The sequence below is a fragment of the Schistosoma mansoni genome, chromosome 1 (genome assembly GCF_000237925.1).
Source record: "Schistosoma mansoni strain Puerto Rico chromosome 1, complete genome".
Classification (NCBI taxonomy): Eukaryota; Metazoa; Platyhelminthes; class Trematoda; order Strigeidida; family Schistosomatidae; genus Schistosoma; species Schistosoma mansoni.
In genome coordinates, this window is record NC_031495.1 from 14,130,505 (window position 1) to 14,157,602 (window position 27,098).

Sequence of the window (27,098 nt, forward strand, 5' to 3'; positions counted from 1 at the left end):
ATGTCTTCTTTTTGAAGCTGAGCGAGTTTAAGAAGGTCGATTCCTTGGAAACTGTTCAAGGAACTTATTCGAGACAAGGCGTCTGCGACTACATTGTTAGCTCCAGAAATGTGTTGTATGTCTGAAGTAAACTGCGAAATGTAGTCGAGTTGTCGAGACTCTCACGGTGAGTACTTGTCTGAAGATGAACTTAAAGAGAAGGTAAGAGGTTTGTGATCGGTAAAAAGCGTGAATTCTCTTCCTTCGATGGAATGTTGGAAATGCCGTACAGCATAATACATAGCTAGGAGTTCCCTACCGAACGTGCTGTACCTAGATTCAGTGTCTAGCAACCGTCTCGAGAAAAATCCTAAAGGTTGCCAAGAGTTGTTAACCCATTGTTGTAAGACTCCTCCGATTGCTGAGTCGGATGCGTCTGCGGCGATACTAATGGGCGCTTGAGTGTCCTGATGAGCAAGCAGGGTTGCTTTAGCAATGTGTTCCTTAACTGTGGAGAATGCTTTACGGGCTATGTCGTCTAAACTAATTGATTTCGCATTTCCACGAAGCTGATCGGTTAACGGTTTCATAAGGGATGCGCATTTGGGTATGAACCGTCTATAGAAACTTACAAGTCCGTTAAAAGTTCGTAAGTGCTTGATCGTGGTCGGTTCTGGGTAATCCAGAATGGCCGCCACTTTGCTTCTAAGGGGTCGGATGCCTTGGGCATCAATAGTGTGTCCTAAGAAGTCTAAGGAGTTTGTTCCGATTTGGCATTTCTGAATGTTTACAGTAATGCCATGCCTTTGGAGTCGATCGAAAACAATGTCTAGATGCTTGAGATGCGATTCTCTGTCCGGACTTGCTATAAGACAGTCATCAACATACGCATGTACGAAGTTGAGACCTCGGAAGACGTCGTCTATAAACCTTTGGAAGGTTTGAGCCGCATTTCTTAAACCAAAAGGCATTCACAAGAATTCGTAAAGACCCAAGGGAGTGATGATGGCGGTTTTAGGGATGTCGTCAGGTGCCATCGGGATTTGGTTATAAGCTTTAACCAAGTCGATTTTCGAAAAGACAGTTGTACCTTCCAAGGTAGCTGTCAAATCGTGAATATGAGGCAGCGGGTAACGATCGGGAATGGTTTTAGTATTCAGACGCCGATAATCACCAGTTGGCCGCCAATCATTGCTGTCCATTTTAGGGTCCATGTGCAATGGGGATGCCCATGGACTATTCGATGGTCGAATTATCCCTAGGTCCATCATATGGTCGAATTCGTTTTTAGCTAACCTAAGCTTTTCGGGAGCGAGTCTTCGGGCTTTCGAGAATACAGGTGGTCCTGTAGTCGAGATGTGATGTGTAACATTGCTGGTTACACAAGGTAATTTCGATTGCGATTGGTATATCTCGGGGTATTTGTCGAGTACTGATTGGTACGAGGGGTCTATGGTGTGCTTAATCGTGACTGGGGATAACCTGCAACCAGAACAAGGAGTTATGCAAACAGATAGTTTAGTGTTTCCGTCTATTAACCTTCTTGAGCGTGTGTCGATGAGTAGATTGTGGTGTTGTAACAGATCTATACCAATGATTGGCATAGAGACATCTGAGACAACGAAGATCCAGTGGATGGGTTTGCGTAAACCCACGTTAAAGTAGACGTACCTTTTACCGTAAGTAGCGATCGGTTTTCCGTTTGCCGCCTGTAAACTTAAAACAGACTCGTGAAGTCTGTCGTTGGAGTTCGTGGGAAGAACGCCAACTTCTGCGCCGGCGTCGACGAGGTAGCGAACTTTCGTAGTCACATCCGTGACGTATAACAGACGGCTATGTTTGCCGGCTACGGTTGCCGTTAACGCGTGCCGGCTGGGAAGTTTCCCGAAATCTTATTCGTGTCAGTCGCCTTAGACTTCGGGTAATTGCAGGGCTTCCTGCATTTTCTAGAGAATTTACCGTACTGGTTGTGATACCAGCACCAGTCGGGGTTGTCTGTCTCTGGACCACGAGAGACAGATCTCTTACGTGAAACGCTCCTACGTGAGGATTTTGACCGACTACGGTCATTACGAACTCTAAGATATCTTGTAAGCGTGTGACATAGTTCGGCTATGTCAGTCGGGGTCGATTGGGGTTTTTCTTTGATGGAAAAAACCTCAGCCTTAGCAAATTTGGTGATTTCCAAGATTCGATCGGCAGATGCAGCTAGCTCATCTATGGCATTGTTTTGAAATGAAACAAGCACTGCCTGCACCTGTTGAGGGAGTTTAGACAAGAAAAGTTGTCTAAATAGGTCATCATCGAAAGTTCGTTGGCCGATGATTTTACTCATTCTAAGCAACATGTCTGTCGCAGAACCATGTTGCAAGTCGATATTGTTAAGGAGTTGGTCTAACCGTTGTCGATCAGTTAGGTCTCCTCGTTTTAAAATCGATAGCTTAAGCGTTTCGTAAGGTTCAGGAACATCACTAGTAAACATACTAGGTGTTACGTACCTGTTAAACTCGCGTGGTAACGCCTTAACTACCGCGAGGAAACGTGTGCGCGAGTCCGTGATTCCGTGCATGCAAAAATCGGCTTCTGCATAGCAGAACCAGGACTCGATATTGTCGGGCCAAAATGGCGTTAACTGAATCGAAATAGGGGGAATAGACTTAAACTTAAGAACCTTAGGAGAGTGTTCCGTCATAGTAATATAGATAATGAACAATGTCTAATTAAAATATATCCGCGAAAAAAAAGTACCCAAAAAAAAAGTATATCACAATATATAAAATTCAAATAAAGAATAACAATGAATAATAATATTCCAAAATGGAACAGACTCACAGTATAATGGCTTGGTGTACCAGATCACGTCGGGCTCACCAATGATGATGCAACAGATGTTCTAGTTTTACAACTAGCTACCAGTAGCACCTTCTATATTCGATCGTTCCCAGTCAGATAGAAATCAGAAGTCAGACGAGAAGAGACAGGAAAGATATATTTGATTCGTTACCAATATATCGAGAGACTTCGTTCTTAACTGGCTATTGTAACGTAGGAGCTGTGTCCCACGCCGTGTTGCAACGTGATCTGGTACGGATGCATGACCGAAAGCCTTCAGTTAAACAAGTACACTTAAACAACATGGTCAGCATCCAATGTCGAACACTTAATGAGCTATTGATTTTGGGGAATTATTTACAGCTACAACGGGATCACGTAGTGATATTGTTAACTATAGTCTAATTAATTTGACATCCGTGCTATCAAGAACCATGGAAAAAATAATTCACAAACAGTTATTATCGGCTAGTCTGATTAGCTCATCCCAACACGGGTTTATGACTAAACGCTCATGCTTCACATCGCATCTGGAATATTTTGATCAAATTACTCAGAGAAGAGATGTTGGTCAGTCAGTAATAATTCTGTACTTCGATTTTAGTAAGGCTTTCGACAGTGTCTCACACAAACTTCTAAAACTCTCTTCATTTGGCATAAGGAATCCCCTTTTATCTTAGCTCAAATCATTTTTAACAGAACGTGGCCGAATAGTCCGCTTTGGATCTTGCTACTCTAAACCTGTGGGGTTATACGAGGAAGGGTGATTGGCCCACTACTCGTTCTCCTTTTTATCAATGACGTATGTTCTCTTTTTCAGTATAGTAAACCTATCCTTTTTTCCGATGACCTAAAAGTGGTTTATTCATTCTTTTCTCCCATCAAAAAATCTATATTTCAGCGTTAATGCAAGAAGAAATAAACAAGTTATACGAATGGACTGTTTCGTGTAATTTGCCACTTAATGTTGAAAAAAGTGGATTTATACATATTACCCGCTGCCTGACCTAAATCTGGCTATACACAAACATACACTGAAACCTTTCAACACTGTTCGTGGCTTGGGTTTGAGATATAGCAACAGTTTGAACTTTTCCGAGCACAATGGATCTCAAGTATCCAAAGCTAGAAAGCTGATTGGATTCATAATGATAAACTTCAATAATATTGAATCAAGATTATCATTATATTATTGTATTGTAAGTATATATTATATATTATACAAAAATGCGTCTTACCCCTTTTTGAATATAGTATTTTAGTGTACAGTAATTGCAGGCATAATGACTTGATTAAAATTGACGGTGTTCAAAGAAGGTTCACTTAAGCTGTTTTGTGGTATTCCGACAACAAGAATTATCATCAAAGATGTCAACAACTCAAATTAGAACCTCTCTGATCAGGCATATCTAATTAAACTTTGTCTTTATCTACTGGCTTATTCACGGTATTTCTTACTATTCGGTATCCATCCCTTCATACTCTATGATACCGTCCCACAATCTGCGCAATAAGAAAAATATTCTAGCGATTCCGAGAACCTACACAAACTTACGCCAGAATTCTTTTCATTATTCGCCACTCAATCATGTGGAACAAAGAACCTCCGTTGCAGTGAAACTAAGATCCGGTTCAGAACTCTCCTCGATGATTATCTTTCCGAAAAAGGGATTGTGTCACTTATTGAATATCAATGTGTTAACCAATTATTTATACAAACAAGGTCCTTCATCTATCTAACTGACTGGAAAACAAAGTGGAACCTTTGAAACTTTTCTCGACTATTTTATTTTCTTTCTATTCATCTTAATATCTGAAGTTTGCTTATGTTCATATTTGTGATAATTATTATGATTGGTCCCTCGACACATTAGACACTCTTTATATCCAAAGTCTATAACTAAAAGTAAATTATCTTATTTTACTTAGTATTGTTTGTTTGGATCTACCCATTGATGTGTTTTAGGACTGCAACTGGTCAGTTTCTAATTGGCATATGTGCATACTGTGCGTATTGCCTCGATATAGCCTAAATTCACAAGCATGGACTCAGCGGCGGAGTGGATAACGCGATGGCGTTTAAAGCGAAAAGTACTGGGTTCGAGTCCCAAAGTGAACATCAACTCTGAGATGCAGGTACGTCCAGCTGACGAGTCTCAAATAGGACGAAACGCGCGTCCTGGGTTCGACTGCTAGCCACTATCCATCTTTGCTTGAATTAACTTATGTCACTATTAAATAAATTAACTTCTCAGATTCATTTAACCTTTTTTATACTAAGTTCAAGTTTTACTCGGTACCTTATTACATAAATTTGCGTGTATTTACCCAAGCGCAATAAAAATATTTTTACAAACTAATGGTTTACTTCAGAGGTCGATATTATCATGCTGGAACCCTCTTACAAGGTGTTCTTTTTTTTTAAAAAAAAAGTTTTCTTTTCTTTCTAAATAACCATTATTATTGTTAAGTATCCGAAGTTTGTAGGTAAGACAATATCTTGTGTTATACTCAAATCAACTCCTCAGACTCGTTTTATTTTCACTATATATATTAATATTTGGTTATCCTTTGCACCTAATTGAGACTCTTACAGCATCACTCCTAACCATTAACTACATAAACACTTATTCTACCGTCATATCTTACCACAGTAATAGGTTATATTCTTATTAATTTATTTATAATCCTTTTTTGTCATTTCATTTTGTTATTCATTTGGCGATACATACATAGTCGTTTACCCTTGTTTTGTGTTCACAAACACGCTTATTAAACTATTTACGTATTTCGCGTTTCCTTCATTTCTATTCCCTTATTTTCTCCCTTTCCTTCTTCAAAATAAATTTAATATTCTTCTCAATTACACAGAACCTGATTTATTATTATTCTACTATAATCATTTTTTTCTTTTTCCTTTTTTTAAATATGGTAAATGTTATGCTAACATTATTGAAACCCGTGTATTACTGTATTTCCAAGGAAACCCGAAATGTTTTATTCACAACACTTATGTACCCATAAGATGTTTGTGAATAATAATAAGTACACTTAGGTAAACTCTGAACATGAATTCTAAGTGGAACATTACAATCATATCCATCAGGAGTGTTTCGGCCGGACTCCACTCCATATGGTGAATATCCTGGAGCAGGCTAGGGAGTGTGACATCACTTAAGTTGCTGTCATCCTGAAGAAATATCATAGATCCACCGTAGCGGCAACGTATTGCGTCACGTTTACTATAACCTACTGTCTCATCGTCCTACTACGTGTTCAACACTGCAACTAGCAAGGTTGTTTAAAATATTAGCCATTAGTTTGACACTAACACTGTACTAGCACAACACATTGATAATCGCTCACAAACACATCTTTTGCTCTCAATTTCCTGTTGTTACGATAACTGAACTCCAAAAAAACTTTCGTTATCTACATTTACAGACCACAGCGATATTTCCATTATATACTACGTCTGGCTATACCGCTGGAATTATAACAACCTTCATTGGGATTATTGATCACCCATAATTGTGGATTATTGTACCAAATGCAGCTCGAACACGAGTAACGTCCCGTGACTTTTTTGTGTATGTACATTTTACTTAATACATTATGAGGTTAATTTTTGGACGTAATAACTTGATTATCATTTTTGAGTTAATATCATTCTTGGTTCACCACAAAGACTACAATTCATAATACTGCGCACTTACCAAGTCGTCGGCCCACTTTTACTCGTTATTCTCCTTTATATTCACCCTTTATCACACTGCTTTACACAATTTCTTAGCACTTCCGGGCTAGATACGAACCACCACACAAACTACCGCCTCATCAGTAGCACCACTTATGTTCAATACAAATTTTAGTTATTTTATCGCGCGTACAACAATAACATACTAATTTTTTAGCAGTTCCTCTCGATGAAATGACCACATAAGAATAAGCTTGTTGAGTGTTAAAACAATGTTATGGAGTCCCTTCTTGTTGTGATCTAAATTAAGCAACTAATAAATAAAACTGCGCTTTGAGATTACGAACCACCTTAAGTCAAGGAAATCAGGAATAGTCGGATCGTTCTCACGTCCCAAGATGTGAATCCTCACAAGTCTGCATCCACGACCGCACACAGGTCAGACCTAAATTCTTCAGAATTATCTGACAGTGCATGGCATTTAGAGTACCAAGAAAGTAAGAAATAGTTTGCACCTATTTTCAACAGATACACGGAATTGAATAATTATATCTCATCATCCGCTGGTGACTGCCTGTGGTGTTTGTATGAACTAATGATTCCTTTTAAATAAATAAAATATTTGCAATATCCCAATGAGTAGAAAAATTAGATTTTCTGACCTTTCGTGACTCAGTGTAAGTCACTTCTTTAGAGAATAAATAGCCAAGAAAACCAAATACAATACGTTTGTTCGTGCTCATCTAATACTTCTTGCTCAAATTGCGTTATTTCTGGGATTCCTAGTTTGTACTATAATTCAAATGCTTCAAATCATCACAATGATCCCAATAAAATTTTAAAATCTACACAACCTCTAATTAGATTGAAATATACTTATGTATACGATCCAAGTCAGGTTTGTATCCATTTGAAGGTGATAATTTTGCTCCGATCCATCCTCAATGTCAAATTTTACCTTACTCTTGATACGTTTGCGGAGAAAGCAGAGCTATTAGGATCACACCGCAAAAATTAATCGAAGGCTAATCCATATGCTCACCGTGTTTAATTCTCCCAGTTTAAAACTTACTGATTATTTTTTACTGAGTGTTCAACCATAAATAGCTGCAATTATCAAATGACTGATATCATTACCACATTTTGAAAAATACTCATAAATCGCGCCTCAACATACTCATCTCCCACCGTCACACTAAACTCTGCTCACGCTAAAAACGTGTGGAAGGACACTTTCCCACTTTTCTAATACGGATTTAGTGTCTACTTACAAGCTCAAATTCATCTATATCATAGCATATCAATGCAGTAGACGTCCCCAATCCTCGGAGTTATCACCATTTTGATGACTATTATATTTCATAGCTTCAAATACTCTTTGAGCCACCATGTCTAGTCTTCTGAATCTCTGTCCAAGTATATTTCTCTAATCTACGTGTTTTTTGGTTGGTAACAGGAATTATCAGCATTTGATAGCACTTCTAGTTACTTCGATACACTGCCTTGTTAGGTACATGAACTTCATTTTTTCAAATAATCTAGTGTCAGATAAAAATACCTTTTATTCTCTGGTAAAGATGCTGTATACGTAGGAGTCATACCATTTATATAAGTGATTGATGGTTGTTTTATATTATGAAGGAGATACAACTTCAAATTTCTAAATTAAACGTATTAGAAACCAGATAACTCAATTGAAAGCTCTTTAAAAGATGGTAAGAATTGGATAGACAGACGAACTGAACTTTAAATCATTTTCAAAAAGCATGGGCTTTTATTGGCGAAAATCAATACCAATATGTGGGAGTTTGCTTAAGACAATCATTTAACTTCAACTCCTTGAACAAGCTCTGTTCGAAACTGACAGCTGATGTGGAATTGAGAGATACATTACAAACAGCTGGTTCACAAGTATCTTTTGAACTGACAGTAGCTGTTTTAGGATCGGTTAAGTCATCTAGATATCTGGCTGCAGCTGGTAGAGGAATTACATGACCTGTCTGTAGGGAAACACGGACACGATTACCCTCTTCAGTGTACCGCCAGGAGCACTTGCAAGGTTCATTATTTGATGGATCCACAAGGGCAACCTAAAGTTAAGTAAAAGATTAATAATGAAAACAGACTATGCAGAAAACACAAAGACCATTCAATTCAATAAGATAAACCTAAATATACTGAAACATTAAACATTACCTACATGAATGCACACGTGTTATGATAGGTCAACTGTGAACAGAAAGTTTGATTATGTAGTTGACTGATCAGTGGAAATTACAAAGACAATTATAGTCTTTTTCAAGAATATTTCAGCTTTAGTCAAATATGCGATAATCAGCCAGTTACTACCATCAGATTTATAGATAAATGTAAGGCATTTTCTGTGAATTACCAAAATGTCTTCACGCCTATTTAGACATTGAACCTTGATAAATGAAGTGAATTAAGATATAGCCCACACAAAATAAAACTAAAGGAGAATATGTCTAATGACAGAAGTAATGAAAGAGTGACAATCCACTCAACAGTTTACTTCCGGAGATGTTCTATGGAAATTGCGAAAATTCTGGCCACTATATCATTTGAAAACGCAAGGAAAAAAATGACACATAATGCGGCACAGTAAGAAAGTTCCAGACTTTCGATGTACAATACAGGGATTATATGGGAACAGTTAAGAAATCTGACGAAACAGCACTATATAATTTGAGATAAAGTGAATTACTAAGAAAAGTATATCAAGTATTGCATTTCCTTTTACCCACAAAAATACCATGGTACGGCTGAGGGTGGTGAGGTACAAGGAGGCACCAAACGGATATGAACCATACAAATCATTCGATTTATGTGAGGGCTGGGATACTGTCCAGGTGCCCAAACCGAAGCAGGTGGTTTCCCGGGGGGGGGGCACACCCGTTGACTTTGACCTAAAGGTGGAGCAACGTTGAAAGATGTAGTCCCATGATAACAGGTGACCAACGATTGATTCATAAGTCATCTGTTCCTTCAGGATACTGGAGCCCATGTGCACCATTGGTTTGGAATCAGGGTTTTCCAACTCCCCTAGGTGGACCCTCAATGTGCACCAACCCGGTTAGAGCGCCGGACATTCGCTTTCCATCCTCTCAATTTCGTAAACAACACCCGTGGTGCGAGAAGGCAGTGAGTAGGGCAACATCGATCAGACTGTTCTGCCTTCCATGGCCGGTGACGACCGATCCACCAAATGGAGTGGAAGTCCGCAAGGAACTCCAACTCCTGATGTGCACAAGTCACCAGACCTAGATGACTCACCTCTGGCCCTTTTTAGAGATGGTGGTGACCTTTTGGTTAAGGAACTGACTGGGTCGCTTGCAAAGACCTGGCAATTACAGTGTTCCAATATCATGGAATGAGTCGATAATTGTCCCTATCTTCAAGAATGGTTCGCGTCGTTTATGCAACAACTATCAGGGGATTAAGTTTACTTCCGATTGCGTCCAAACTATTGGCTTCTGTCATACTTCGTAGATTGTTCAAAGCCCGAGAAAGCTTGACTCGCGAGGAGCAGACTGCTTTTCATTCTGGTCGAGGATATATTGACCACACCTTCAACTTCCGCCAAATGTTAGAACACCGCCATACTTGTCATAGGCCAACAATCGTAGTGTTTCTTGATATCAGGGCTGCCTTCGATTCGTTGGACAGGACTGCTCTCTGGGGTTGTCTATTGAAGAAGGGTGTGCCTGGGAAGTTCATTACCATCTTAAAGACCCTATGTACAGACACCTCAGGCAGAGTGAGGGCATACAACCACTTTTCTCCATTGTTTCATCCAAGCAGTGGGATTAGACGGGGTTGCCCAATCTCACCATTCCTCTTCAGGTAATGGCGGTGTGAATCTGTTGCCTGGAGAAAGACTTCTCGACCTTGAGCATGAGGATGATATTGTCTTACTGTGCGATAATGTCCAAGCCATGCAATCCGCACTTAATCAGTTGGCAATCAGTGTCTATAGGTAAGGTATGTGCTTTGCACCCTCAAAGTGGAAAGTATTTCTACAAGACTGGCAGGATTCTAATCCTATATTCACTCTGCATGGTGAGGAGATAGGATTAGTCGAGAAGTTCGTGTATATGGGTAGCTGCGTAAGTGCTAGTGGTAGCATGAGCGATGAGACTAATTCACGTATCGTGAAAACCAAAGAGGCTTATACCAATCTGGACCATCTTTGGCGCCTTCGTGATGTTAGTCTGGTTGTGAGAAAGAGGAAAGGTGGTCAGTGTGTGACAAGTTGTCGTGGTATGAAAGAAAGTTGCACAGGATTGACTTCTGTTGGTCCTTCACGACTCCCTGGTTGGGGTCCTATAGATGATGCAACACAGTGGCTAGAGACGTTATCAGACATGGGTCAGAATAGAAGCCAGTGAAGACCCTTTTGTAACTTTCTTCGTAAAAGTGAACGTAACTTCTTTGAGTGAAAGGATTCTCTCCGGTTATGTTTTTGCTCACTGAACTATTTTTTCTATTATTATTATTATTATTATTATTATTATTATTTCACTCTTATGCACTAATTTCTGTTCGTACTTGTTCTCTTTTCATTATACGCACTTTACATTCTCTATGTCTTCACAACCTCATTGTTGTTGTGTGGCGCATATGTATCTCGTGCCCCCTTGTACCAATGTTTGTGTTCAAATAAATTAATTAAAGGATAAATCAATCAATAGAACAAGAGTCACCTGGGTATCAATATCTAACGGATCCTCACTTCTTTTTAAGGAATCATACTTTCTAAAAGCTGTTAAACGGTAATTAAGTCCATCCACATAGACCAAGCGTCTGATTTTTACGACTGAAGAAACAATACCAATCTGAAAAAGGGATTATAAGATCAAAGAATCAGTAGAGGAATTATAATAACTGAAAATAAAGAACGAATTCACAAAATTAATGTCCAATACAGTACTAAATCACTGGGTTTCACTAATGCTAACACAAACGACACCACTGAGTTTTTCAAGGGTAGAGTATCAGTCAGTGATGGTACGTTTAATGTGTACAGCATGTATAGGAATTCAAGTTAGTTTCAGAAACAGCGTTTTATACTAGGTTTCTCACTAGTCAGGTGCTCATTCACACATAAGCCAACCAATAACTGCTGATTAACAAATCACCCAAACCACAATAATTTCGATGTGATAGACGTAGTAGACTCCAGTAATTAAAGTGTCTCCACCAATCTGATGCCATCTCATCAGGAGAAAAATCCAAATTTTATCCTTCAAATAACATACCTAGGACGTTGTAAACATACTGAGAAAATATCAACAGTATCACAAATAATCAATGTCAAAATGACAGTAAACTGTAGTAGACAATAGTGAGTGGGAATGACATTTCTCTATAATTAAAATTAGGTAAAAACAAGATGGAAACCTTTGCACATATACATTTTAAAAAATCGATTAGTGCACAAATGGAAGAAAGCTGCTACAAATACTTAATTATTGCCTGAAGTGATTATTGTAGAACAGTTCGGATTTGTACAACAAAGGTTCTTAAAATTAAAACAATTTCAGTCTACAAGTAATTCAGAAACTATTGACAATGCTAAAAGCATTCAACAATCAACGTGTACAGTTCAATCAACAAGCACACTTCATATATATCAATTCAAAGAAGACTTAAAAGCAATATCATAGGTTTACTAAAAGAGATAAAGGACTGGCTGCAGAAATATGCCTTACATGTGAAATATTTTATTGCCGTCAAAATATCTTGGATAAAAAATGGACTTCAATGAGACTAATACGAGTGAGAGTTGAAGAAAATAAACATGACTCCATATCATAATGATTATCAATGATTTTGCCTTTATATGCACTCCAACCGAAATTTGAAGAAAGCTATGAATAATTAGGTTATTTTCATTCTAGAGCATAACGTAAAAATTATTCCAGGAGTAAATTAGGGAAATATATTGGGTGTTAGCAATATAGGTCTTGAGTCTTAGTCAATTTCTATCATACAGTTAATAAGAATTCTGTTGTCAGAAGACGATTGTGGTTTACGATTAACAGATTTTACACGTGCCTGTTTCTTTAAATCATAAGTAGCAATCTGAACCACTTTTTATTTTTTTGTGAGTGAAGTTAATAGTGAACGAGAAAGAGAGAAACTTACTCTTCCTTTATCCGGGCCACAAAGTATTTGAACACGATCACCTTTGAAAATCAATTGGTCTTCAGGTAGCATAGGTCGTAATTTTCGTGCTTCTTTGTGACCATCCGGATGAATAACGCACCAAGTTGTATTAGGATATGGGAATTCGGACAGGCGGTTGGCAATGTTCCAAGGAGGTTTCTCAGAAAAATTCCAAACTGGTAGAAATTTCTCCTCTCTTTTCTAAAAGTAATTTGAGTCATGAGAAAATTATCTAGTCTGTAAAAAGTATTCACTCCAAATAAGAAAGTTAAAAATAGGCCACAAATCCTTGGTTGGCGTATTTCACTACTAGGATCAACGGATTAAGGATCTATTAGTTGGGACTATAAGTGATATGAACCTATCTAAGCACACGACGGTGGTACACAGGGACTGAAATGGGAAATATTTCATGAAAAGTTGCTAAACGCTTTTGGCATTATGTGTAAATTATGGTGCAACAGAGCACTTTAAAAATGCACCACATAAATAAAATGATAATATTATAAAGAAATACAAGGTACGGTTATACAACATATAAATAAATGGACAAGGCCGGTTCTTACATTTAACGTAAGAATATACCTAAGCAATATATCTTTCAGTTAAAAACATTTATCTAACTTTTAAAAAACTGTAATGGACGATTACAACAGGATCATCCTGCGCTCCTATTTTGACCCATGTCTGATGATGTCTTAAACCAGGCTGTTGCACAATATCTAAGACCCCAGCCAGAAGTCATGGAAAACTGACAAATACCAATCAAATGCAGTTGTCCTTGTCAACATAGCCACATACAACAAGCTTACTTATCAGCGTTTCCAACTCAAGATTGCCAAATAATGAGTGATGTGAAAGCTGTTGGGATAACATTTTTGGAAGATATCCTAGCCAGCAAAGTCAGTGTTTCAAGATGACACGAATTGAATTATCGTTGCTATGCTCAAATACACACCAATAGACCTCACCATTAATAACATGGTGCTACCACTGGATGTCAGCAATCCTTCGAAGACAACGATGGGCAGACACAGAAAGTTATGAAACATCCTTAGCTCAGGAAAAAAAGGTTTCACAAAAGTAGAACACAACTCCTCTTACCAACGCATTGTTCAACCAACCTATTACACGCAAACTAACATCACGATAGAGCTAAAGGTGGCTCATATTACAATAACCATCTCAATTTTTGACATACTTGGGTCGATCTCATCTATCATACCTCTACCGACAATCCCAAAACTATTCAGATACACTAACGTCTCGACTATTTCTGAAAGGTTACCACCAAGAACCGAATGTAAAAAAGATGACGCTTTGCATCTGCTGTTTTGAATACCATATTTTGATACAAGTACTACACAGATTACTAGTGAATCAAACAGCTGATTATTAAGATTGATGATTACGGGAGTGGATAATAAGATTTTGAATTTCGAAAGTATGATTTTCTATATTTGACTATCGCTATCTTTGGAAATCTACGAGAAGCATTTTGTACGTCATATGAAGTAGTTGGGCATATTGATTACCCAATTAAACACTGAAAACACAAAGTTCAGAGAAAGGATTTCTTTTCAACGAATTTATTATGAAGCTGTACAGTCGTATATATATATATATATATATATATATATATATATATTTCTAAATATTAATTTCATGAGGACATATTAGCAATGAATAAGCATAGTGAAATAGAAAAGTTATAATACTAGATAATGAAATATAAATAACCTCTTTATTACCTAAATTATTCAAACAAAAACGTTTTAATTATCTAACTACAACCACATCATAACCCGTTACTAACTAATTAAGTTCACAAGGCTTTTTATTTGCGCAAACAAAATATTTTATTATTACTCCTTACACTGCTTAATCTAGTACCATAATGTTATATCCTAGTGAAGACATAAGTACGGTTATTTTTCGGGACCTATTAATAGACTATTATTCTATATAAAGTCTTATTGTTTAACGTTTGAGTAATTAGATCGTGTATATCTATATTCATCATATTATAAGCTTCATTTTGACCTATAGATTATTATTATACGATTTACTGTTCTTAAATTATGTTCAGCTTGTTAATTACCGTCTCCTACGTTCACACACAACTTTCGGCTTCATCTTGTATAAATGTTATTTCCTATTTTATGGCGTGACGAGGTCTGTTTGGTTGGTATATAAACCAAGTATGTTTGAAATAAATGATTCGCATAATGGGAGCAGTTATTGGCGTTCTGGACTCAACTGGAAGGGCTAGGCAGATAAAGGACCAATAAGGACGCTAGGCTGCACATACCGATCGAACGTCATTGGTTTAACACAGTACTAAGATTGAATAAGCCGTATTAAGATTGGCGAGTAAGTCACTTGATAATAAGCCGGCCTTAAAGTCACAACAGAAAGGGGTAATTTGTTTACAATGCGTAGAACATATTTTTAATTCTATAATGAGTAAGTAATATGAAATTATATGTATATCTGTATAAAGAATTGTAATATGCATATAATGTTATGGCCTAGTAGGAACAGCTTCACAGGATTAACACTAAAAAGTGACGGGAACAAATTAGATCAAACTCCCATTGAATATACATACAAATGAGTATAAGAACGCTATTGTTCTGTCAAATGTGAAATACTTTTTGATGTATAAGTGTAAACATGGATGAGTATGAATTAATCAAAGGTTTAGTGTAGAGTATAATACATACCTGTAGCGATTTCGATGGAGTTACATATAAACTCCTCTATATACAATCCTCTTAACGAACATGCTGGGATTCGAAATAGAAATGCCTCAGCTACCAACCTTTAGTCTTAGTTGGAAAAAGTATTTTTAAGTTATTGTGAGCAAAGATGGATAGTGGCTAGCAGTGGAATCCAGGACGTGCGTTTCGTCCTATTAGGGACTCGTCAGCTGGATGTGCCTGCATCTCAGAGTTGATGTTCACTCTGGGACTCGAACCCAATACCTTTCGCTTCAAACGCCATCGCGTTATCCACTCAGATACTGAGTCCGGATAGCCACTTGTTTGTGCAATGGGGTGAAGTTTAAATTCACTTGAAAATATTGAACTAACTTGAAAATACACTTAGTATTGTTTGTTTGTATGCACATATGCCAATTAGAGACTGACCAGTTTCAGTCCTAAACATCAATGGGAAGATTCAAACAAACAATACTAAGTGTATTTTCAAGTTAGTTCAATATTTTCAAGTGATATGGTGTGCCTTAACGTTTTAGATGAACTAAAGTACTTCAAATTGTTTCTTGTTTCATATAAACACCTAATTTCGTGTTTTTTGGCTACGCACATATTTGAATCATATACTCACTTTACAATCACTTCGGTTTTAGTGCCCAGCGCACCATTGTACAACATAATTTTGTGTTATAAACAATAAGGGAAGATTTTAATTAAGTTCCCAGATAGGACAAGATAACGAGTATTCAATAGCATTGAATGTATATCATAGGCTCTCTATTAGTTGAACCCAACTATGCTATACACGACACAATGTACTGTAATACTGAAACATTCAGTTCAGTAACGGTACCACAAAAATTCAACAATAAAATAATGCCAGGACACAGAGCCAGGCAGTATGATGGAAGTGAACACTGTTAATTCCCAAAAGTTAACTCAATAAATTTTCTTCAGCAATAAATGAATACATACTTCATTTGGTAGAGAATCGGGTTGTTGAAACCTATGATCCGTTTCAAAACTCCAACCTAAAAGTTCTTTTCGATAAACAGGACGGAACCTGATTAAGCGGGCTACATAACGCGGCCAATAATTAAATTTCTGGAGAGGATTCTTTATGAAGGTAAAGAAAAGAATAGAGTTAGGATGTGTAAACGATTTTATACTAAAGAGATTATATAATATAATCCTAACCTTTAGTTTGCAAATATGTAAATGCCGCAACCCGTATTTAGTAGTAAACACGACGGTACTGGACGTCGAAGTGGCGCTTCGACATTGCTACTCTCATACAAGAACAGGAACAAGTTAATGTAATAACTAAACTCAAAAGCAACTTAAAGTGAAACGAAAAAAATTAATTTCCTAGGTAATCCTATAAACTCTCAATAATGTTGTAAAGATGGATCCACAGATACAGAAATCACGATATATTATTTATTTGAACACATAAATGTTGGTATAAAGGGGGCACAAAATACATATGCGCCACACAAGTCACTTGATTTGTGTGTCGGCTGTGATACTGCCCGGTTGCCCAAACTGAGATCATATCTGCAATACTTCCTGATATCCAGAAAGTTTCATCGTAAAATGAGAGACAGCGTTAATGTTGAAGAATCATTGATGTTTATTAATCCAATTCGAAAGATAAGGCAAGAAAGAAGACACTTTCTATGGCTTGTTCAGTTCTACACACCATCATGAAATGGGGAGGCAAGCCAGTAAACCAATAAGTCATTTAGATGCACACCTGTTCACAAACCAGTAATTTTACAGGGAACAGGCGATTGAGAGCTCGCTTCAGTGAATGCTATGCGTGTCAGGTGCATTGAGCTACAACAATTTATATCTTCACTTCGAAAGTTTAGCGACTAGATATTTACTTGTTATAAATTATAAAAGATTTCCGTGGAGGGTGTTAAGCAAAAATTAATCGTGACAGTTTAGCCATAATTGTATTAATTAGTTGGTTATCATTACCGAAGTAATAAGTACACGTTCTAATTCTCCTTTATAACATTATTCTACATATTTGTAGAATAAAGTGATATACCAATCTGAGACTTAGTTGGATTGTGAAAATGATAGTGGCAGTATAAACGTAAAATAGAGTGCTTATATATCAAGTATATCCATACAATTCATCAATTTAACACGAGTGTTCACTTAGAATATACTTAATCAAAATTCCGGATCCTTCGGATACGCCAAGATACTGGGCAACTGTAAAGTAAACAACAATGAGTCCCTCCGGTTCACATTATTCCACTTATAAAATAAATACAATAATTATTCTCTCAAGCTAACAGACGTTTATGTCCCGTATCAAGTGATTTTTTGCTGACCGAAGTACACTGACTGAAACACATGTGCAGTGAAATTACACCATAAAAGTATAGAACTGCAAATAGTGCAAACAAACTTTACTTTAATGCTATTAAAGAGACTACTTCTACCAATTGGGAAAAGACATAACAATGTTTACTCCAATATTTAGCATTCCTGTTAAATCTCAGCTAGCATCTGGGAACTGAATGTAATCCCATCTGACTGGTCTCGATCGCTGATCGTCCCAGTTTATAAAAAAGAACAAAAACCCTCTTGCGACAATAACAGAGCCTTCTGTTTAACTAATACAGTGACTAAAATATTGGCCTCAATAATACTGCGACGTCTCACTAGAGCTCGTGAAGAGCTAACCCGAGAAAACCAGGCTGGTTTCAGACCTAGACATGGATGTATAGATCAAATATTTACCTTTCGATAGGTTCTGGGACATAGACATACTTTTCGACTTCCTTCTACGGTTGTATTCCTTGACATTAAGGTGGCGTTCGACCCCATTGATTGGGACGTTCTGTGGCAGTCTATCATTGAAAGGCATACTAGAGAAGTACACTAATCTTGTACAGGCCCTCTACTCGAACATTACTGGTGGATTCAGAGCGTACAGCGAAGCGTCAGTGGAGTTGGGTACTTCAAGTGGTGTGATCCGCTTTCTCCACTTTTATTTAACTTGTTCATAAACATGCCTTTAGAGATAACACTTTTAGGAATTGATCTTCTACCAGGAAATTAACTTGTTGACTCAGAATACCATGATGATATAGTTCTGTTTTGTGAAACGTTGATAAATGCACTCTTGTCACCACCTTAAGCAACAATGCAAGTATGTTTGGGATGTTTCGCAATTGGCTTGGGTTATCACCTGAATTAATAATAGAGAGTGAAGTAGCTGAACGCATCGTCTCATCAGTACTGATGGTTTGGTGTCTGACGAAATCTCGACATGTATTATGAAGGCTCGAATGGCTTTTGCCAACTTGAGTCAATTATAGTGCAGGTGAGATATCTATCTTCTAACCAAAGGGCGACTTTACTGAGCAGCAGTTCGCTCCGTCCTACTTTCTGGATGGGAAACATGACCATTAAGAATAGAGGATATTCATAGGTTACTGGTATCCAATCATAGGTGTCTACGAAGCACTTCTCGTGTGCTTCGGGACTACGGAGTGAGCAATATCTGAGTGGGAATAAAGTACTAGGTACAAGGATGGGAAATCGATTGATGGGGTTGTAAGTCTTCATCAACTAAGGTGGTTCGAACATATGTCACATATACCCAACCACCGTCTGTCTCAACGGGCGATGTTTTTTCTGGTGCGGGAGTAGGCTGGATGAAAGCTAAGGGCAGCCAAAACAAAACATGGCATCAGTCAATGAAGTCACTGACAACTGGACTCAGCCATATTAGCAGGTATAGACTACCTGGTTGGGGTCCGTGTAATTATAGTGACCAATACTTAAGAACTTTGAGTGACATGGCTCATAATCGTTTGCAATGGCTCACGTGAAACCATTCTTTTTGTTTCCTCGAATTCCGAGGTTCTAAATTCCTTACACCCTCTCTTTGTTTTTTACTTCACTAATTTGTACTCTCCGTGTTAACCAACCCAGTTAAAGCGTCGGACATTCGCTTTCTGTCCTCTCAACTTCGTAAACAACACCCCCGCCACGAGAAGGCAGTGAGTAGAACTTCCCTGGCAGAGGCTATATATGTGTGGCCATATGAGAGCACTTCGAGAGGGAGAGCGGACTCTTCCCACTCTCGGCCGTACTAGGGCATTTGGGGGCTGCTAGACACTAGTACACCAGGGTTGATGGAAATTTAGAGACAGTTCCCAACTTCGATGGGGGCTCAACGACTTTACTTCTTACCATTAGTTTAGGTATTACAATATGATATTCAAAAATCAACCAAGTGTACTTAGAGGCAAAGAAGTGCATTTCAAACACCCTTGAGCTTTTGCGTAGAGCGATAAGAAGCCGGCACGCTCATCAAGGTCTTTACCGTATAAAACAATGTCATATAAGTACTCGACAAGTGAATCTTCTAGCAGATCAGTCTGAAGATTAAGGCGTCGTCTCTAAAAAGACCCATATGGCAGTTAGTGAGAAATGTAGAGTGAACATCATGACAAACTACTTGAATTTAACAATTCTGATGACAGTTTACCATACGCTGACTTAATTTCAGAGTCCTACTTGAATCGGGAATCATAAATTAAGCAAGCCAATCTTTGAATAGGACATCAAAATCAGAACTGCTGAAGTAATTTCCATTAGTGCCCTGCAAGACCACTGCTAAGAGGTCGGGTAATACTAAACAATGATGTGCAATTAAAATAATGATCAATAAATAACAGCAAAGAGGAAGCCAATGAAAACAAGCGTAAGTCATCGAGAAAGTGGTAGAACTATCAAAATTTACAACTGGAAAACTTAATACTATTATATTCAGTTTCAGAGTTGGACTATCGAGTGTTTATCTAGTTAAAATGTCTTGAAGAGCAAAAGAACATCTTGATTTTATGACACAAGATGCATACAGTATTATTACAAAAAAACAAGCAGCAATCACTGTTAAAACTGGATTTTTTGAGAGCTTTATATTTCAAATACAGACGACAAAGTATAAATTCGAGAGCTACTTGGAATGTACGAGGTGTACATTGGTAAAACAGAAAAAAACAGAATAGGTTTAAAACGGTTTATAGAAACCATGTTATGCACTGCGTTGGCGAACAGGCATTAGTACACAATGACTAAAATGTCTAAATCCGAAGACATTAAAATATATACGACGTAAAAAAACATAAGGACAAATATGAAGTTCTACCTATAAAAACTATGAAATTAAACATAGAAAAAGCTGTCATTCCCTGTTTTATGTTTACTACCAGCATTTAAACTTGGAGAAACAAAAACCATATGGAATAATAGCTTTTAAGCAGGCCTGAGTAGTTGTTGTGTTTGCCATATTTATACTTGATGACCGAGGATAAATGAATTAAGAACTACAATGCACATGTTCTTGGATATATATTTTAGTAATTGAACTGGCGTATACAGCAGTAATAAACAACCAAATTATGATGAGACAGAGAAGACAAATGAACTGAAACAAATGGAATTAGAATTGGACCCCCGTTATTGAACTGGATTTATATTGACACACGCACTTGGAACCACCGGAAATTATCGTTAATATACCTTGGTTCCTGCCTGGAGATATAGATGAACCACTGCTACTAGACACGGAAGCCCGTTAAGCGACAGTTTCTTCTATCCCGTCCACAACCATTTGAAAATAACAACATAGCAAATGTCATACCCTCCATGATAGTCATAGCAAAATGTTTACAGTTCGATGTCTTGATAAACGAAAAAACAACCGTGTATATCGAATCCGACACATTTAGATGATTTAACAACGTTTAGTTTATCTCCAAGCATACGTCAGCTCGTATACGTTCGTTGTATGAATGTTGGATAGTGTGTGGCACGTACGCTAACCTTGACTCGACAGTTGGTTGTTCATGTGGGTGAATGTGAGTAGTGGGCGGCATTCGAGTGATGTCAAAGTGAACTCGAAACAGCCGAATTTTCACCAAGGCCTTCCCAAATACCAATAAAGGGGAAGAAAGCGGACGAAAGCGTAAATTAAAAGGAAATATCGGTCTTTCCTCCTTCAGTCGTGTATTTGGGGGAAATTTGGAGACAATTGTAAGTAACGTACTACATTTGAATAAACCGCATCCCGTACTTGTATTTTCCAAAGCATCTCCAAAATAACGCACGGTTAAACTACATTGAAGAATATTATGATTAACACTGTCAGTGAAATACGGATACAGGCATTTTTATTTGATGCATATATACTTACTTTTTCGTTTGTTTAGCTAAATTATTCCGATATGCTAGGTGGCCATCACAAATAGCTTACGCGATGCAACTGAGTGACGTGCTCTTTGTTTTTTTAGTTCCTCATAACTGACTAACTTGTTAGTCCTCTAAGATAAGTTCACGCAAAGTCATTGAGAGAGCTCGTAGACGTAGGGCAACTGTTAACTTGTCAAGCGTCCTTGGCTGTCATAGATCTGCTTATAACAGACGGTGGAATAAATCACGAACAGCTTTCATGATAAAACATAACCTTAATTCGTTTAGTGAGTTTGCTAATGAAAGCACGATTAGAGGCGACTGACTTTGACAGTGATTTATGTAGAATTGATAGAGAGAAATTAATTCTAGTGAGATTCCTTCAACTGTAACACCTTCCACTGGCATCAGAGATGCTGATCGGATTTTGAATAATTTTCGAGTTCTTGTTTCGGACTTACTGAGCAGCATCAGAAGTGTCCTGCGAACGTGCACAAGTGTCCAACCAAAGTTCATCAGCAGTGGTGTTTACTACTGTATTGAATGAGAACACAGGTGAGGACAACTGGCTACGTATTTATCACAAATTACAAATTTACTTGAAAAAAATACAAAAACCATACTCTGATACTCTATTTCCAAAGTGTTCATTAATTGTCTCGGGCTTTATTGTTCCTGGATTTCCACACCAATTGCTTTCTATTTTTGTTCACCTCTTCTCGATCTTCCCAATCCTCTGCTGCCAGATATTCCACTCCTCACTCACGATATATACTACTTATGTCGATATAAGTAGCTCACACCACACTCGCCCCTCCCTTTTAATTAGCTGTTCTTGCAAACTTTTCGATCGCCGTACCCCTATATTCTTTGGTGCTGTTCGTGACTCGTACTCATGATGCTTATGAAACCATGTCTGCAGTCGACTGGCATTTACACGCTTCTGCTTGTCTTCTCTCCGGAACGTGTAAACCGAGCCACGCCCATCCGTGATAATATATGGTCTTTCCCATTTTGGAATCAACTTTCCTGACCCTGGTCCCCCTTCTATGTTACCTTTCCGTTCTCTACACTTTGCCAGGTACCCCATGGTAAAAGGCTCCCACGTTCTTCACTGCTGTTCCGCCTTCTTTGTGTCTGATATTTGTTTCTTTTCTACGTTATCTATTGCCTCCCTCCTCTCTTTTCCTAAGATTGTTGTCGTCCACTTCTGTTGTTATGGCCATGTCTTATTATGCATTGAATGTCGTGTCTGTCTACCATACATAAGTAAGAAAGGTGATTTCCCGGCTGTTCCTTGTATGGAACCACGATGCGCCAGCAAAATTAGTGGCAACCCTTTCTCCCGATGCCCTCCTTTAGAAGCTAGCCATTCCTTTAACTTTCGTTTGTTCCTTTCTGTGAGCTCATTCGTCTGAGGGTGATACAGTGTAGTTCGTATCCTCTTGGTGACAAACTGCTTTAGACGGTCCTTAAAATCGTCACTTTCGAAACAGGGACCCTGGTTGGTAAACATCATCTTCGCTATTCTGTGACACGCTACAATATGCCGGATTATTATTTCGGTCACTGGTCTGCAATCGTTACGGCGTCTACCCACCGTGTAGCATGTTCCGTCATTACTAGCAGCTATCGGTTGCCGCTAACCGTCTGTGGAAAAGGGTCCCATCACATCCACTGACCATAGATCATCGACTGCGGTTACTGGGACTGACTGCAATTGCGGTTGCGTGTATCGATCGCTTTTCATTAATTGACACTGCTGACAAGTTAACACATATTGGGCCACATAGTCTCTCATGCCTGGCCAGTATGCACTTTGCCGTAGTAAATCCGCCGTTCCTGCGGTACCTGTATGCGCTACCTTGTGACACTCATGTATCATCTTACGTCGCCAGTCTTTTAAGATCACAGCCACCCAATTTTTGTCATCGTCCTGCCAGACCAGGGCTCCATATGTGTTCAATCTCAGTCTTTCCCTTTGCCGAAGCAACATTATTACCTCCATGTCCATCGTTTGTCTGTCAACGTCTGCTTCCTCTTTTATCACCCTGATTACCTCTCGAAGTTTAGGGTCAGATTTCTGCTGCCAGACGAGTTCTAGTGGGTCTGCCTCTATTCTATTTACTGCGTATGTTGTCAATGGAAGCTCGGCTTCCATGTCTGGTCTTGACAGGTAGTCCGCCATTACATTTTCCTTCCCTGGAACATGGCCGATACTGAGGTCATACTCCTGCAAACTTATCATCCATCGCGCCAACTTCGCGCGGGGGTCTCTTTCTGTTTTTAGCCACTGCAGGGAGTTATGGTCAGTCTCGATGTGAAATCGTCTACCTAACAGGTACGGTCTCCACTTGTCTACTGCCCACACTATTGAATACTTTTGTTTAGCAGATCATCGTCAAGGTCAAGGACAAACAACGTGCAACAAATAATTCCACATCATGGACTGGCCCATGAAGTAGTGGTCACATTGTGTTCTTATACCATTCTTACTAATACATTTCTGTCACAACATCACGTTTGATCTGTGCAGTCATCAAGGTAAGCATACTACCTGGATACAACGGAAGGGTAACCGACATGGGGTATTAACCATAAGGTGTTGTTTCGGCGGAGGCTGGGTCAGGCTACTCTTGTCCAACTGGGGTGAGTCCTAAATCATCGACGTAGCTCACAAAAGTTGGCGATTTACAAACGCTTTCGAAAGCGATGTAGAACTTCGTCAATAGAGACACGCAATTCAACATGAAAGACCGAATTTGAGTTATTCAACACCAATTTACTGTCCGCTCTCTTTTCAGATCAGAAGGATTTGGTATGCCTAGGTTATGTTAAAAAATTGCTTTGATAGAGTATACTTCCAATGTGTAATCAGCTTTTGAGTGTAATGCCAACTCCATCATAGTTTTCATGATGAGGCAATCCATATCTTCTTTCGTAGTTTGAGATTTCGCTGGGTGTTAGATCCATTTTGAAAGTGAAAATCCCTCCACGCATACATTTGTGATTTCTTCCTTGTGGTTTCTTTATTTGTATATATTGCTAACTTTTTTTGATGTTAGTTAAGTCTGTAACGTTTAATTTTCTTGGTTTTCTTATCGTTTTTATTGAGTCTCTATGTTCCTTACTGAACTTTATTTAGTTTGTTTTAACTGATATTATTATGGCGGCTGCCATATTGACTGCTTGATCTTTGATTGTGCGGTTTGATTTTGACTGGGATCGTGCATTTTGGTTGTAATTTGGAGCGCTTTCCCAGATATTGAAACACTTTGTGTTATAAAACAGCCGCTCAAACGGAATCTTACTTGATCTATCCAGAAGGGGTAGAATAACACTCACCTTTTGGTGTTTTCGGTAATTTTCGTATATTTCTTACCACTTTGCTATTCATTGTAATTTAGATTGAATATTTTGGTATCAATTGTCGGTTGAATAACTGGGTGGTAATATTTGTCCAGGTAAGTTTGTACATTTGTATATATGATGAAATTTAGAACCGTTATTACCCCCAAAACACCTTGTTCTGATTTCGATTGGGGGTTGCGTCTCTAATTTTACTCGTCAGTTATTCAACAAATCAAACCTAGTTGGAAACTAGGTTTGGATCTTACAGTGTGACCTGTCTCAAATTCGTTAATTCTAAATTGAATGAGAGAATAATTTAACGTCGTCTCTCTGTAATTATTGTCCAAAAGGCTTGAGAAGTTGGGATTACTGGATGCAACTGTGTCGCAGGGGCTACCACAACAGGTCACTTCTGTGTTACACAACTGATGAACCGACATCAGGGACAGCTACTGTTGTTTGTTCCTTCTCTCGAACTTTAGTTGCTCGAAAGCAACTCAACTATATAAGAAATCCCCCTTTTTTTACATTACTCAACCTCCATTTGTACTTTGCCCAAGACAACCAAGGACGTCATTAAATAAACTGTTACTCTACATCCTTTTCTCATTTAGCCTCTCAGAATTTAACCATATGCAGAGAAGGAGCAATTAGTCGAGTGTATTAGGAAATGGAGATATACTCAACTTACGTGTATTTGGTGAGTGTTTTCAAATTCAACATTTACCAATTTTGTCGAACCACTCGTTCCAAATGAAAAGTAAAAATGTCTTCATGCATTTAATTTGTGGCCCAGTTTTAATAATGCCAAGTTAATATTGTTTTCACGTACTGGACGAAATGTGTCACAAACGTAACAATGCCTCGGCACCAAAATTGAGAAGTTCCCCTAACTCCACTTCATTCATAAGTTCCAGTTTTACAGTAACGTCTATCTATTAAGAGGAAAGTAAGTATGTCATAAAGGCTAATACCATCGATAGGCAAAAACGAGCATTTCATTACAATTAAAATTTTCCTAATTTATTTTCTTCATTTTGATTGCTCGGGTACTTTCTGAGAAGATTAAGGTCGCGAAATTTCTGATTGAGTTGTACGGGTCTATAGAGATTTTAGCAAATGTTTCTGTTTCATGGTGTGCAAGTATAGTTGGGTTGGCAATTCTGTCTTTCACTAAGGTGAACAACATCCAGTTCCACTGGTTTTGCAGTTGATGACTGGTCTCTTAATGGTCTCACGATCGGATAGCAACTCACTATGGATCTACGATTAAAACTGATTGTATTGGATCTGCGCCGATGATAATGATTGAGACGACGATAACAACAATGATCAAATGATTGGGTTAACAAAAACATGTTTAAACAGACAATTTTTATCTCATATGGCATGTGTTATTCCACACGACACCTTTAGATTAGAAATAGGAATCTTTTTGAAGATATAAGGAACTTGCTAGAGAGACACCAAATTCCGCTATCGTGTCGATGAGACAGAGAACCCTCTTCATCTTAACCGTTGTGCATAGCAAACGGCTATGTCCACCAGTTACGGTTTTTGTTGACGTTTGCCGATGCGGTAGTTCCAATGAGTGATTTTAGTGCAATCGTGTAATATTAGGTAACTACAAGGCTTTTCATATTTTCTTGGTGATTAACCGTTGGTTGTGTGTACCGACAGAAGTTGGATCTTATCCTTTAGTATATCCAGAAAATTTGCATATTCCTGGATTATCTTCGCTTATTTAGAAGATTAAGAAAACGAGTCAGCGCGTCACAGAGTTGTAAGCTAATGTAAAAGCACACAAAATTTGCCACTGGTGAGAGAAATCTTAGTGTTGAGGGTCCTAGTTATCTTTGTAACCCTATGGACGGATAAAGCCAAACCACCAACTTTTTTAATTTTATGATTAAGCTAGAACAGCTTGCTTGGTCAATGAATTTTTTAGTAGATCTCCACCTAAGGTACATTAAACAATAAATTCTCTCTACTGTGACAACATTTCTGTTGTCACATCGTTCCGTAATCCTGTTATAACAACGTTCATCTAATCTTTACTAATTAGGTCGATCGCTGTTTCAATACAGACTCTTTGAGAGTTT

General features: G+C 38.2%; 1 protein-coding gene and 1 non-coding gene across 2 annotated transcripts; one reads left to right on the forward strand and one right to left on the reverse strand.

Annotated features, from left to right (window-relative positions):
• The first annotated feature begins 4,860 nt into the window (after positions 1–4,860).
• Positions 4,861–4,927, forward strand: Smp_tRNA_00440_Sup_TTA.1.1. The gene has a single exon. It is a non-coding gene (tRNA).
• A 3,187-nt stretch (positions 4,928–8,114) lies between these two features.
• Smp_035410 (putative mitochondrial ribosomal protein L24) lies at positions 8,115–24,575 on the reverse strand (the record flags this gene model as incomplete). The annotated part of the gene is made up of 5 exons (XM_018793345.1): positions 8,115–8,598; positions 11,233–11,364; positions 12,677–12,898; positions 16,393–16,533; positions 24,507–24,575. 5 exons carry the CDS (start codon positions 24,573–24,575, stop codon positions 8,296–8,298), a joined length of 867 nt encoding a protein of 288 aa, XP_018647867.1. The 3' UTR covers positions 8,115–8,295.
• Positions 24,576–27,098: the final 2,523 nt, after the last annotated feature.